The sequence below is a fragment of the Papio anubis genome, chromosome 3, assembly GCF_008728515.1.
Source record: "Papio anubis isolate 15944 chromosome 3, Panubis1.0, whole genome shotgun sequence".
In the NCBI taxonomy this organism is placed as follows: Eukaryota; Metazoa; Chordata; class Mammalia; order Primates; family Cercopithecidae; genus Papio; species Papio anubis.
The window spans coordinates 184,045,272-184,060,354 of record NC_044978.1 but is presented as its reverse complement, the minus strand read 5'-3'; the positions used below and the strand labels follow the sequence as shown (position 1 = coordinate 184,060,354).

Genomic DNA, 15,083 nt, shown 5'->3' with positions numbered 1-15,083 from the left:
GACACGTTACCAAGCCCACCCACCTGAGGGACTGTCCACTCCCAGCCCCTTCGAGGCCTATACAGAGCTGGCGGCGGGGGCAGGGGATGCCATGCCACGTTGTTGACACAAAGATGAGGAAGAGATGGCAGGACAGTGACGCCCAAACTGTATTTGTCCCAGATATAAATTACTGTTGCATTCAGGCAGTGATAAATACAGAGGGGCCCGGTTGGTGTACAGGGCACAGAGCTCACCTGGGTACAGACTCATTCACATACAGGACAAGCCCCTCACCACAGTTAACACATGATTCATACACACCACAGTCCACACCAGGGCTCGCGAAGCAAAACTAATCACAAATGAAGGACTGGTCTTGACGATGACGTAAACAAGAGTGCACACTTGAGGCCGTGAGCAGGCCTTACAATGCACGTGTCTGTGCAGTTTTGGCAGAAGCGGGGGGGTCAGGATTAGTGGCACCAAGGGTCTCCCAGGAGGCTGCAGCAGGCTGGGCCAGGCCACACACTCCTGAGGCCAAACCAGAGCCACTTCTGAGGTCAAGGCCACACCCCGAAAGCTCCGCAGAATCGGAGGCCCAGGCCAGCTGTGCCCCACAAGGGGAAGGGGGATATCCTCACCGTGGGCCTGTTTCTCGTGGGGGGAGTCAGGGCTTCCCACAGGGCTGGCTCCATTTTTGGTCAGACTCCTCGTGGGGCCAGTGCACCGTCTGAATCCTTGGGCACGTGGAGGCAGCTTTGTCTTTTGACTGGGTGCACCCCAGCCTGGCCCAGACGCAGGACCCTCCACCGAGCTGTCTGGGGGACGTGGGAGCAGGGGCGCTGCGGGAGCTGGGTCTCCACATGCTGACGAGGGATAGGACTGAGCAGATGTCGGCTCACACAGACACTGGGAACTGCATGTCAGCAGGGAGCAAGCAGCGTGGAAAGTGCTAGCGTGGGGTCTGGGGCTGAAAGCCAGCTCCTCCGCCACATGCGTGGAGCTGTCTCCGCCTCCACAAACTCCTCTGCACCGCCATGTCCTGCTTTTGGTCTCTTCTGGGTGCTAAATGGCCCACCCTGAGGGCCGAGGGGCAGACACTTGGGCCCGGCCCACATTCTGGTGCTGCCAGGGCAGCACCTGAGACCTCCTGGCCTCCACACGACAGAGGTTCTCCTCCCCCAGCACAGGCACTAGGAAAGGGCCACCAGGCCCAGCTGGGCACTGTGCCCCTGCAGCTGTACCTGGGGTCCAAGCTGCCATCTGTATATAACAAGGCCAGAAAACAAGGGAAGGCACCTTCTCTCTTCCCCCAACACAAGGAAGTCACCAGTCACAACCACCCAGCAGCCCGACGCTGCCCACCAGGGACTGCCCACACCTGCTGCCCGGGGCGGGGAGGGGAGGCTGGAGGGGCTGGCAGCCTGTGTCTGCTGGGGGTAAGGACACACCAGGGAGCCTGCTGCTCTGAAAGACTGGCCAGGGGGAAGGCCTGAGGGACACAAAGCGAGGTCAGACCCACCTGGACGGCCAGCGTCCAGCACTCTCCAGCTCAAGGGGCTTGGCAGGGAGAGGTATGGAGGGATGAGTGCCCACCCCTGAGGAGAGGACCAGGCCCCCACAGGGCAGAGGGCTCGCCAGCCAGAGCCCTGTGCCCACCCGGGACACGGGGAAACACTGCCACCCACACAGCAGTCTCCAGTGGGATGAGGGCTGGTCCTGCTCTGGCCCCAGGAAGATGATGCGGTCAGGGCTGTAGCCAGGTCCAACCACAAGGCCGGCCACCGTGTGGACGTGGAGCTGCCTCTAGACCAACTGAAAACAAGGCTGGCGGAGGCGGAGGCGGAGGCAGAGACGGCTCGAGCCCCTGGGCTGCCTCAGCCACCCCTACCTAGCATCGCCCTCAGGGGCAGGCGCGTCCGCCCGGGCGTCCCTGGTGGTCCCGGCTCTCCTCGGCTTCTGCTTGGCCTTCCTCAGCATGTGGACCTGTCCCAGGGCAGGGGGCAGAGGGCCAGGGTGACACGGCCGATGAAAGAACAGTGCACGGGCAGCCCCAAGTCCTTGGGCCCCGGGCAGCTGACGCCATCTCAGTTCACAGAAGGGGAGGGACCTGCCTGGCTGTTCCCTGTGCCACCTGTGGCCTGCCTGACCGCTGGCACAGCCTTCCTCTGAGGCAGGCACCCTCCCCGGAGTCAAGGAAGACCAGGGCCGCAGCACGCCATGCCAGCACCACCCAGGTACCACCGGCCACTCCCACAACCGGCCCAGCCTGGCCCACCTCTCCTGGTTCTCCAGCCTCACCCCACGTACCTTAGGGCCAGCAGCTGAGATGATCATGTGCCCCGGGGCCTGGACCCAGGGCTCCCCGTCCACCTGCACCGGGGTGGCCTTGAGGAGTGTGACCCGGAAGTAGGAACCCTGGGCAATCCGGATCCCGGAGCGCAGCCCACCCTGGACCTGGCCCTGGAGCAGGAGAGGCCAGCTGGGCTCAGTGGGGACCAGGGACACCACCCTGGGCTCGCCCACACACCCGGGCGGCGGCTCACCATGTGCACGACGCCCGTCACGCCCACCACCTCCAGCAGCCCATCATCCATGCGTGGCTTCTCAAACCTGGCGTCGCTGTCTGAGCCCCACAGGTCAGCCCCGGAACCCCAGCTGCGGCATAAGAAAGCGGACACAGAGGTGTAGGTGCAGGCGGGACGAGGGCTGAGCCTGCCGGTGGCCCCGCCTGGCAGAGCCTCTGGGGAGCCCGTGAGCACCTGGGAATGTTGATGAAGATCAGGCCTTCGATACTGGGCAGCTCCACCTCCTGCCGCTCCACCTGCAGCCGGATCTGCTTGTGCAGGCTCCGAGAGTGACTGATCTTCTGCAGCCCCACCCGCACGTACACACCCTTGTTGTGCAGCCTGCGGGACAGGGCGGGCCGCCCATCACTGGGGGAGCACTACCCCGCCTTAGGCAGCCTCCGCGTGCTGGCCCCTCTGCCTGTCCCTGCTGGGGGACCCGAGGAAGGTATGCCGTCACCAGGTGGCAGCCCCTCTGCCTATCCCTGCTGGGGGACCCGAGGAAGGTATGCTGTCACCAGGTGGCGGTCCCTGCGGCTCCAGTACCTGCTTGTGAACTTGCCAGGCTCCTCTTCCCGCGCCTGGTGGAAGTCCAGGCTCAGCTCCGCGTCGATGCCAATGCCACAGTAGTTACTCATCTGCACGATCTGGGGACAGGGCGTTCATCTCCCAGGACCCCGCCGCCCTCACCAGGCCCCCTGAGCTCCCCAACAGCAGGTCTAGTTTTTTGCCTCCTGCCGGCAGGAAGAGACAAGAGCAAGGGCCACCCTGGCAACAAGCCCACCACCCAGGAGAGGGCAGCGTGGGCAGGTCCTGGCCAAGCTCTGTTGCCAGCTGGCTCAGCACGATTCCCAGCAGTGACCACTCTCTGTGCCTCCCTCAACTGCCTACTTTGCAAAGGGGATGATGTGGGTGCATACGTCTGAGTGTAGCTGGGAGGAGGATGCCCACTGTGACACGTGTGACCAGGTCATATGCGGAAGCCTGAAGGGCACCCCACGGCGGGCCACCCTGTACCTTGGGGGGCTCTGCGTCTGTGGTGCCATTCTCTGCACTGGCAGTATCGTGGGCGTCCAGCAGGATGGTCCAGCGGTCCATGAGCACGGCATCGGCCTCGTCCACGGAGAGCAGCACGGACAGCGGGTCCTCGCCGCTGTAGCCTGCCCCCCAGCGGAGGACTCGGCCAAGGTCATTCCCTGGGACACAGGCAGACACAGAGCATCTGTCCACACCCACCCGCCCATCAGCCAGGTGCAGACCCCACCACAGGGACAGACGCCAGCCCAGGCCTCAGCAAAAGCTGCGCAGGAAAGGGTAGACCCTGAGGCCCCCTCCTCGGCTGCATGGCTGACCCCACCTGTGCCCAGGGGCAGGATGGCCACAGAAGGCTCCGGGCAGGCCAGTCGGTACCGTGTCTCCTCCAGGGCGCCGAGCACCCAGCCCACAGTGCCGTCGCCACCGCACACCAGCACCCGGAAGCAGGGCACCTGGGAGAACAGGTGGAGCCTAGCAGGAGACAGGAAGCGTTCTCCAGCAGCTGTGGGCGCAGCCCATCCCCTACCCGGGCTGCCCCTTCCTTTTCAATGCCCGTCCTGGCCATGTGGAGGACTTCAAGGTCCCAGCACGGGATCCCAGTGGAGCTCCTGCCAGCCGAGACAGCTGTGGCAGCCTCCTGGGGCCCCTCCCACCCCTCCTGCCCCTACTGCTGCCCTGGACCAGGGGTCCTGCTGGACTCACCCAGGAAGGGGACCCCCGTTGGTCAGGTCGAAGACCTGGTGAGGGTTCAGTAGCTTCCGGAAGCTGCAGAGTAGTTCTCGGCCCTTGAGGCCTCCACTCTTGGGGTTCACGAACACAAGGAGGGGACAGCTGTCTGGGGGCAGCTTCGTGTGCTGACAGACAGGGGGCTGGGTTAGGATGGGGACCCAAGGTAAGGTGTCCCCACTGCTGGGGCTGCCAGGCAGTGCCCAGCCCCCAACCCTGAGCCCACCTGGCCTGGACCAGCCCCCTCCCCAGAAAGGTGTGGCCAGCTGTAGCTGGCCTCACATAAGAAGCATCACACATCAGCTGCGTGGTCACCCCATCTCGCTGCTGGCCAGCAGGGCGGCAGTGAGGCCAGCCGGCTGGCTGCCTGGTGCTCCCAGCACAAAGGCCTCGGACATGCCCACTGAGCTGAGTGTGAACAGACCACACCTGCCTGGGCCACGCAGCCTGTGAGTCCAGGCTGGAAATCCACATGGGACTCTGCCTGGCACTCCTTGCCTGCGAGACCAAGGCTTGTCTCCTGGGGGACCTCCTGTGCACACCTTTGGAGGATGGCAGCTCCCAGGCCCCCACCCACCTACACAGCAGCCTAGAAAAGCTCTTAACTCACAGAGTGGCACGCAGAGTCCTTCAGTCACAGGACAGAGCCCATCTCCCCACACACAACCCCAAGAAACAGTACCCAGGGATCTAGACACAGCGGGCTCAGGGCTGGGGTCCCTATAACAGGAGGCTGGAGCCCCCACAGCGGGGACGGCTGGGCAACAGGAGACACACAGGCCGGGTGCAGACACAGGGTGGGCGGCGGCACAGGAGCCAGCCGTGGCTGGGGGCAAGGACACACTCAGGGCTTCGTGACCCACTTGGCAGGCACAGCCGCCTGCGGTCACCACTTACCACTCACCCCAGGGCAGGCAGCTGACGGGAGAGAGAAAGCACGTGTCGGCCCCACACCTGGCTCTGCCCACAGAGCGAGTGGGGCTGGGGCAGGGGCTGCATCTTCGGGACCGTGGGGATGGCCACCCTGTCCTGAGCCAGGCAAGGCCAGGTGTAGGGACACAGGAGGGACCCACAGGCATCACCCGTCCCAGCCACAGACAACTCATTCAGATCAAGTTCTGCTTCGTCTGGACTGGGGTCAGGGTCAAGGGTCAGGGTTCAGGGGCAGAGCAGCCATAGACACCTGGGGGTCCTCGTGGGACCCTTTGGGGGCTGGATGGGCAGAGAACGAGAGGCCACTATGAAGGCACGGTGTGCAGCGTGGAGTCCCTCCATGGGCCAGACCCCCATTTCCCCAGCCCTGCCCTGTCTCCATGGGCCAGACCCCCCTTTTGCCCAGCCCTGCCCCGTCTCCATGGGCCAGACCCCCCTTTCACCCGGCCCTGCCCCGTCTCCATGGGCCAGACCCCCCTTTCGCCCGGCCCTGCCCCGTCTCCATGGGCCAGACCCCCTTTTCGCCCAGCCCTGCCCTGTCTCCATGGGCTGGATCCCCCTTTCCCCCAGCCCCACCCTGTTGCCAGGTGCCCCCTCTTCTGGGCACTGTGGGTCTTAAGGACAGCGTCCAAAGTTTGGGAGCTGCACTGACTGGCCTGGGGAGCTCCAGGCAGAGAATAGAGGCCCTACGTCCTCCTGGGCAGGGGGAGTGGGGCTGAGGCTGTACCGGGAGGGCCGTGCCTGGGATGCTGACAGCTGGTCACAAACACGCTCTGGCCCTTGGTGAGGCAGCCGCAGCGGGACCCAGCGCATCCAGGAGCTGCCTCCCTACTGGGTGGAGGCCTCAGGTGCAGCGTGGAAGCTGGGCCTGGCCCCGCGGTGCCCCACGGAGCTGGTATCACCCACTGGGCAGCCTCGGATGAGCGCTGACCCTCTGGCCTCAGACCCTTTGCTGTAAAACGGGCAACAGCGTCCTCCCTGCTGTTGTGAGGCACAGACAAGGTGGCACCTACGAGCCCCCAGTGAATTCGATGAAGAGATGCCAGAGGAAAAGAGCGAGTCTGGCTGTGGGGCCTGTGCACCTGAAGACCCGGACCTCCCTCTCGCCACCCCCGGGGTGTGTGAAGAGCCGGCTCCACCGCTCACTCACCAGCAGGTCGGGGAGCACCAGTGCAGTGAGCAGCCGGCCCCGCACAGCCATGTCCTTGAGCAGCACGTACAGCCGCTCGGCCTCCGAAAAGCAGGTGACATCCAGCACTACTGCGCCTGTGGTAGGGGCCCGGGACTCAGGGGAGCCTGTCCCATAGCCCCCATGGTGCCAGGGCACGAAGCAAACCAGGGTTTCCCCAGCCCAGGGCTGCCCAAGGGAAAGGTCAGGTGCTACGTGAGAGCCAGAGCTGTCCCACTTCACCCCAGGAACACCCCTGGGCCCCATGTGACCACGTCCATCAGGGCGGCTCACCTTGGGAGGAGTAGACGTGACTCACAGACACCACGGTGGCTGCAAAGGCGGGCTGTAGTCAGGGCGGTGGGAGGTGAAGGACGTACCGCACGGGGGCCAGGGACAGCCCCTCCGCCTGTTCAGGGGTGACGTCTCACCCCAAGGGCAGCCTACCCAGAAAGCACCCCTGCCCCACTCTAAGAGCAGGACTCCCAGCTCCCCGGAGGTCCAGGGCCCCCCAGAGGGAGAGGGAGAGGCAGAGGCTGAGCACCACAGGGAAGGGCCACAGAGGGTGGGAGGCTACACAGCCTCTTGGAGGAAGGGACGTGGGCTGGACCTGGAGCTTGGGCCTCGGTGGCTCAAGGAGAGGCAGGAGCTGGCCTCAGCACTGCAGCCCCACTGCCTGCCGCCGGACCCTGCCCCCAGCCAGCAGCCCACGGCCAGCCACGGTGGTCACACCTTTGGTAGCCACGGCCTCATGCAGCAGGCTGCTGTACTCCTCGGGGGACAGGCCGGGAGGCAGGCCGCCAACAAACAGGGAGACGTGCGGGGCTACATCCCTGCTCTCTGCCACGTAGAACCGCGTCTGGCTCACCTGTCGCACGGACATCTGCAGGGAGAGGGGCGGGGACGCTGGGCCGGGGAGAACGGCACCACCGCACCAGGCCCTCTGCCTCCTCACCCGCAAAACAGCAAAACGGGGTGTCAGGAACACTCCCAGGAATTAAGTCAACATGAAAACGAGCAAAGGGGCCAAAGAGGCTTCCTTGCTGTAGATAACCCCTGTCCATTCCCCTCAAGGAACTCGGAGAGGTCTGCAGCTCAAGGCATCCCTGCAGGGACCAAGTAACTTATGACAGAGGGCACTGCCCTGCCAGCCAGGACAGCCGCTGCCTAGCCAAGAAGAACCTGGCGTCTGGGGCACACCCACCCTGTGGGGCAGAGGTTGTGGCTGAGAGCTGCCGGTTCCCTGGGGGCCAGCATCCACACCCACTGACCTGCCGGATGTCCTGTAGCCGGTCCAGCAACGGCTGTTCATCCATCAGCGCTGTCCGCTGGACTGCAGAGGTGAGAGACACAGGCCGTCAGCACCAGGCTCCTTGCCCACCTTGGAAACAGCTGCCCTGAGCCCCCAGGGCCCATGGGGATGCAGGGTGGAACTGGTCAGGAGGACAGGGCCCGGTCTTGATGTCCGGCACCACCCTGCAGGAGAGCCTGGGCAGCAGGCCCAAACCCAAAAGGTGCAGGGACTGCCACACCCAGCACGGGCCGTCTACTCACCCTGCCTGCAGCCCATCGCCACCTCCACCAGCTGGTAGCTCTCAGGACCCTCGGCCTGTTGGGGCAGAGCTTGGCATCAGGTCTGGGCAGGCCCCCACCACCTCAGGACACCCACGGGGACAGCCACGCCTGGGCTGGGATGGTGGCCTGGCCTCCTTGGGACAGTGACCCCCAACCAAGTCTGGCCAGGATGGGGAGCAAGCCCAGGGTACACACCTGGCGGCCGAGCAGCGGCAGGACCTCCAGCACCACGGAGCGGGCCGTGCTCTTCGGGGTCACTCGCACGGATACATAGGCCACGCCCACCCTGTGAGGATGCAGCCTGAGCTGGAGCTCCCCCCACCCCGCCCAGCAGACCCTGAGCCTCGGGCCCAATCTCACTTGAGCCAGCCAGGGTAGATCTTCAGGACCTCCTGGGCCCGCGGCAGAGCCCGGATGACCCAGGCCTCTGCTGTGGCCTCGCCGGACCCAGGGCTTCTGCCCTCCTCCGAAATCACAGCACTCCCAGCCTTGCCCCCAGCCCAGGTGTCACAGGCCTTCAAGGAAGGGGGCAGCGGGCACAGCTCCAGGTGGCCAGGGTCCTCGGGGATGTGGTGGATCCGAAGCGCGGCCTCCTGTAGGGCACCAGGTTGGGGAGGCCAAGTTGTGGGGGGTCAGGCACGGTTCAGTGGGGGGCAGGTCGCGGGGCGAGGGCAGGTGGGTGAGGGGGACCAGGTTGGGGGAGCCAGGTCGGGGGCGCCAGGTGCGGGGACATGCAGTGGGAGGTGGGGCTCAGACACCTGCCCCGAGCTCCCCCTTACCAGCACCTCCTCGGCACTGGCCAGGCGGGACACCGTGATGAGGCGGAACTGGCTTCTCCTCACGGCGTCGTCACCATCAAAGATTTTCAGCGTTTGCTTCCCTGGGCCGGGGAAGTTCCATGAGTCCAGAGCGCCCGGGGATGTCAGGAGAGTTGCGGGGAAGGAGGAGGGCACTCACCGGACTCCGGAGTCGCCGGTGTGTCTCTGCCTGGACCCACGGCAGCGCTCCCGTCGGCGCCATCGCCTCCCTCGCCTGCGGGTGGGGGACACGGACCCCTCACTCAGTGCGCAGCCCCCAGCCCAGGGCGCCCCGGCCGGCCCGCACCTCACCCGGCTCCACCGCCTCCGCGATGCGGAAGCTCTGCGTCTTGCTGAAGCCACCGGGCAGGAGGCGCACGCACGCCGGGGGCAGGACCAGGGAGCGCAGACGCCCGAAGCCGCACTCGGGAGCCAGCACCGCGGAGCAGACGGAGTGCGCCTGGGGGGACAAGGGCCTGAGCTGGGGGGTCGGAGCCGGGGACGGGGGCACCAGGTGCGCTGGGTCCAGGGAAAGACCCCACACGTCGCAGACCTAGCCTGGACCCCGTGTCTTTCCTGCCTCCAGCCCCCGAGGGCCCACCTGGACCCCACGCCTCTCCTGCCCTGCCCCCTCCACCCTCCAGCGCCCACCTGGACCCCGCACCACTCGCAGCGCACTCCGGCCAGCACGTCAGAGGAGCCGCACGTCTTCCTGCAGACCTCGCAGCGCGCTCCTGAGGGCAGGTTCCCCTCCCGCCAGTGGTGGTGATGGGTGTCCTGCAGAGCGGGGCAGTCAGCAGCTGGGCCCGCCCCAACCCCCAGGGCTCCCTGGGGCTGGTGCACTCACGTGATCCTGGTGCCCATCCTGGTGGCACTGACGGCAGTCACTGCAGGCGAAGGGCACACAGTCTGGGTGGAGGTGTAGCTCACACACTGCGGGGCAGGCAGGGTTGGGGGCAGGCAGGGTTAGAGGTGTCTGCCGTGCCCCGGAGGACCCCTGCCTCTGCTGGCGCTTGGGTCTGGCCCCATCCCTACCACCTAGCACCCCGCATCCTTTAACTGTCTTGTGGCCTGCCGGGCGGCCAGTCCTCCGCTTCCCCGGATCACCCCTTACAAGCTGCAGCAGGGGGTGGGCTGGGCCACCCTGGGCATCAGAGACCAGGACGCTGAGTGGGGCAAGGGGAGGCAGGCAGGCTCCAGGTACCTTCGCAGTGGAGCGCAGGCGCCTCCAGGACTTTGCGGCAGACAGCACAGAACTTGCGCTTGTGGAGCCCCCGGGGGCCGAAGCAGTGGGCCACGGGAACCTGGCCAGGGAAGACGCAGCCTCACCTCAGCGCTCTTGGTAAGCGCTACAGGCTGCCCGCCGCCCCTCCTCCTCTTCACTTGCACAACTCTGCAGCTCACGCTCCTGCTGGGCTGGTGGGCCGGCCGTGCCACCTGGAGGCCCCAGGAGCAACCACAACCCCCAGTTCTGGGGGCAGCCTGGCTGGTCAAAAGCAGGGAGCAGGCTGTGGCCTTCCCCAGCAGCCCTGCCTAGCGCAGGGGAGCGAGGCCCCCCTGCCACCCCTTCCCTCCTTGGGGCAGGCGAGGCTCTGTCAACCGCCTGGCATCTGTCTCCTCGGAGCCAGGAAGATCCCAGCACACAGGGACTGCCCTCTGGGAGACACTCAGGCCATAACAAGTGTGGATCAATGTTTCTGTGTTGGGGAGGGCTGGGCTGCTGCTTTTCCACGAGAAGGGAAGGACAAGGACCAAGTCTTCACTCCCGACTCTTGCCCTTATCCCCAAACTTAAACCACACCCGATAAAAGCATACACAGAAAGACCGTGTTCCACAATTTCAGCTGTGAGCATACCAGAATGGTGGGTGACTTTTATTTTGTCAAATATATCTTTTAAACTTCCTATTATGCATCTAGTTGAAATACATATTTTCCCAATTAAGCAAAGTATAGAAAAGTACATTAAAATCAATTTTAAAAAGCTGCAGCCTCAGGCCGTCCACATGAGGAGGGGCTGTCCAAGCCAATGTGGCATCCCCAGGATCCCGGCCACCACCAGGGCCAGGATCACAGCCACCACCAGGGCCAGAGTCCGCAGGCTTCCTGCTCACACCCCGGAAACTGCATCATTAGGAACAGGGCATCAGACATTAGAGGGGACGGCGCAGCCGGATGCCCGCCAGTGGCAGGTGCGCCTGCTGGCCTGGCTTCCCGTCCTGCTGCACACCTGGGCCTGCCTCACAGCCTGCACCCCACCTGCGGCCTGAGCACTTCAGGGAATGCAGACATGGGGGGCCTCAGTCTGCAGACGGCGGGGCTGACAGCTGAGGGAGGAGTAAGCCTGGCCCTTCCTACATGTCCCTGCTGTCACCACTGTCACCAGAGAACAGCTCCATGGCACAACCTTCACCCGGGGCTGTCTTGGCAGGTGTGTCACTGGGTGCCTTGCCCACTCCCAGCCCCCGGCAGCCTTTGCCCCAGCCCAGGGCTCCTGCAGTGCCCTGCAGTGCCTTGGGCCAGTCACTTCCCTGCCCCACTCAGAGCCCTTAGGGGGAGGCTGGTGGCCAAGACACCCTCAGGCACCCAGACTTCCTGCCTTTGCTTTTTATTCAAGCTTCCTTGAGGTGCCTGTGGGTTCACACGCAGCTATGAGGAATGGCATAGACCCCCTGAAGCCTTTGTCAGCTCCCCTAAGTGTGTCATCTTGCAAACTAAGGTCACATCACAGCTGAGATGCTGACACCCCAGATGCGGAAATCATCCCCCCAGGAGCCCTCACGCTGCATGTCACAGCCACACCCACTTCCCCGCCTGGAGACCTCTCTACATCTGTGTAGATGTTTAGTTTCGTCATTTTGAGCACGTTCTGTGGACAGGATCTTGCTAACTGTGACCTTTGGGACTGGCTTTTATCATCATTCCCTACAGATCCATGCAGGGTGCTGAGCCTTTTAATCCCGAGCAGTGTCTGACCTTTGCCTTTCAACCGCAGGTATCACTAACATCTGACATGAAGGGTCTCAGTACCTCAACCCCACGAGAGCTGACACATCCCCCAGCCTCTTGCAGGTGCAACACCCAGCCCCACACTCACCCGGACCAGGCTGGGCGCCACACTCGTGCACGGGATCCTCACGAGCTTCAGGCACTTCTCATGGGACATAAAATTGCAGACTGTGGGAATGAGCGCTGTGTGAGTTGGCCCCTGTCCCACCCAATGGCTGTCCTACCCAGGAAGTTAGAGGCCCCAGGGCAACTACTGCCATACCCACCCTGTGGTTCTCCGAGTTCCCCCCGCCCCCCACTTCACGCATTGGAGACAGCCTGCAGCCCAAGAGCAAGAACCTGGGTGGTCCTGACCATCCTGGAGGACAATGAGTGTGTCCTCTCATCCAGAGAGCAGCCCCTCCCCTTCTCACGTGGGCCCAGCGCTCCTCCTGCCTCTGCAGCTGGGCCTCTCAAGGGGCAGCCCTGGGCTCACCAGGCTTGCTAAGTGGCAGGGGTGTCTCGGGCTTCTGCAGATTGGCTTTGCCAGGGACACCTGTGTCTCACTCCCCCGAAACTGCGCACATCCCTAATTTTCCCTGCTACGTGCTGTGCACCATGCCTGAGACCTAGAGCCACCCAGGGCAGGTGAGGGCTCTGGGAGGCAGGAGCTGCTGGGGAGTGGACAGCCCTGAGCCTCCCAAGGAGCTCTGGCCATGTGCACAGGACCCAGGGAGCACCTCAGCCAGCAGGGTGCTCAGGAGGACATAAGAGCAGCAAGCGCCACACCCCAGCAGTGAAACAGACAGGAGGGTGGGGCCAGGGCAGAAGGGAGGGCAGGAGCCCTGGGCTGGGGCAAAGGCTGCTGGGGGCTGGGAGTGGGCAAGGCACCCAGGGACACACCTGCCAAGACAGCCCCGGGTGAAGGTTGTGCCAGGGAGCTCTTCCAGAAGGCCCAGCTGGTGCCACAACACAGCACCCTTCACCTGCTGCAGCCCTGGCTACCCCAGTCTCCAGATGGGACTCGGAGAAGTTCTTTCTGGCAGCTTAATAGAAAGGCTCTGGAAGCAGGCCAGGGTCCACCGAGAGAAGAAGGGGAGACAGGCAGCACCCGTGTCCCTCCTCTGCCGTGGAGACAGGGCCTCCTCACCCCATGCCCCATGCTTGGGTCTCCGGGGGTGGGGGAGGGCGCCCTTCTTCCCATAGCCCTGCTGGCCCCTCTTCCTTGGGTGCTGCCCAGGAGGGCCCTTGTGCCCCCTCCCAAGGGGGAGGGGACCCGGAGTCTGGCCTCAAGCAGGGAGCCGCCTCAGCCACACATGCACACTCCCCACCTCGGGGGAAGCCCCTGGCGTCCCCAGGCAGCAGGCATGGCTGTGCCATGCTCTGATGTGACAAAGAAGCTGGCAGGCCAGGCCACCTTGTGCGCCCTGGGGGTCGGAACAACCATGCCATTTCCACCACAGACGACATCCCTGTGTGAGGGGACAGTCTCTTCTGTGGACCCCGGCCTGAGTGGACCCCTATCCCCAGAGCAAAGGCCTGAATCCCTGAGCAGGGCAGAGGCTCCTTAGCCCCTGCCACCTCGGCGTCCCTGGCCAGGACACAGTAAGTGTCAAACGTCCAGGACTCCGGTCCTGACCCTCGCTCCCTCCAGAGGCTGGGCTGTGGTCCCCAGGGCCCGCCTGCTTGCCGCGGGGGAAGATGAGAGCCAGCCCTGGGAGCACCCGGGCCCAGAGCAGGGAAGGGCCGTCCTCACCCCAGACGGGGCTGGGCAGCTGGGTGGAGCAGGGCTGGGGCACGCGCACCGGGCGGCAGGGCCCGGCCTGGCTCTCCAGGTGGCTGGGACTCTGGGCCACAGCATGAGAAGGGCCAGGGCCAGGGGCCCAGGCCAGCCCTGCTCGGCCACACCTGCTGCCCCAGCCACTGGGAGAGGAAGCCGGCCATGGGGACCCCAGCGGAGGTCCCGCTCGCATCAGGCACAGCCCCCGGTCGCAGCCATCGCGCGGCACTATGGAGACACTGCCCGCACCTCCCAGGTGAGGAAGCCCGGAGACCCGCAGCCTGGAACGGCCCCACGGCGCACAGGCCCCGGCCGCCCCACGAAGGCAGGTCCCAAGAACAGGGCTGGGACCCCGCCCCCCACCCCGAAAGCGCCGGTGCCACCTCCGCTCAGGCTTCCGCCACGGGGCAGAGGCAGGGCTGCAGCCGGGTGGGCATCGGGCCCGGGCGCTCACCGTCGCATTGCGGAAGCCGGGCCAGCCCTCAGATGAAGCCGGGCAGAGGTGGCAGAAGGTGGGCTTGGTGAGCGTCACCTTCCGGAAGCTGTGTCCTGGCCTGGCAACGGAGCCCGGGGCTCTGGCGCCTGCCCGCCCGGCTCCCGGCCCCGGCCCTGGCTCGGGTCCTGGCCCCGGGCGCGGCCTCCTGCGCCCAGCACGGGGCTGCAGGCCGGCTGCCGGGGCGCGGGGAGCCGCCGCCCAGCCAGGCACGGGCCCCGGGCTCGGCCGCCGCCGCCATTCCTGGCCCGGAACGGCCCGAGCCCCTTTTGGTCCGCGCTGGGGGTCCAAGAGCCCCAGCTCCACCGCCGCGCCGCGCAGCCCGGCTTCCGACTGCGCCCGCCCCACTGCGCAGACGCGGGCCGCGGGGCGGGGCCGTGCGCTGCTGGTGGGCGGATCTGGGGGCGGGTGGGGCGGGGCCTGCTACGGATCGCTGCCGCGCCCCGTCGATGGGCGGGACTGGGGGCGGGCCTTGTGATGGGGCGGGGCGGGACCTGCGCGTGGGGGCCCCTCGCGAACCCGCCGTGGGGAACTGGTCCGCGTGGGCTCGGTTTGACCACAACCGGCCCAGACTTCCCTGCACGCGGACTCCGGACGCCGCACGCGCGGCGTTGTACCTGTGGGGCCGCGGCCCGCGGCTGCGCAGACAGGCGCCTCCCACGCGAGACGCAGATGCTCCCGGGAGCCCCCGGGAGCGCCGCGGGCCTCCCACAGTGGGTCCCGGGAAACGGGGTTTGCGGTGCTTGGGCGGCTCCGTCCGTGGGGTCTTCGCGGTCTTCGCACGCGCAGACCTGGTCCTGCCCGAGGCCCAGGACCCCCTCCGCCCGACTGGTGCCCTCACTGCAACGGGGAACCCGCCTGCGGCCCGAGGCTGTCGCCTCGCGACCCCCGCCCGGGCCTCACGCCGAACGCCCAGCTCTCCTGCTCGGTGCGCGCCGCGGCTCTTGTTCAGCTGGCGTTGGTGGCCTTTGAGAGCCGCGTCCACGCGGATCACCCCTCCCCGCCGTTGGCAGCACTCTGGGTCCCTGCCCCCGTGGGCC

The 15,083-nt window shown here is 65.7% G+C and overlaps 1 protein-coding gene across 1 annotated transcript; it reads right to left on the bottom strand.

The window, feature by feature from the left end:
- Nucleotides 1-125: 125 nt before the first annotated feature.
- Nucleotides 126-14,388, bottom strand: DGKQ (diacylglycerol kinase theta). Its single transcript, XM_031664811.1, is given in 26 exon segments — nucleotides 126-1,968; nucleotides 2,293-2,445; nucleotides 2,529-2,640; nucleotides 2,745-2,891; nucleotides 3,096-3,196; nucleotides 3,567-3,745; nucleotides 3,907-4,055; nucleotides 4,287-4,438; nucleotides 6,394-6,509; nucleotides 6,706-6,744; nucleotides 7,144-7,294; nucleotides 7,683-7,744; nucleotides 7,966-8,020; nucleotides 8,182-8,272; nucleotides 8,347-8,579; nucleotides 8,766-8,866; nucleotides 8,944-9,018; nucleotides 9,096-9,243; nucleotides 9,435-9,560; nucleotides 9,631-9,716; nucleotides 9,988-10,087; nucleotides 11,880-11,959; nucleotides 13,085-13,093; nucleotides 14,016-14,175; nucleotides 14,178-14,221; nucleotides 14,224-14,388. Coding segments are annotated over 26 exon segments (2,829 nt in total). The 5' UTR covers nucleotides 14,285-14,388; the 3' UTR covers nucleotides 126-1,869.
- Nucleotides 14,389-15,083: the final 695 nt, after the last annotated feature.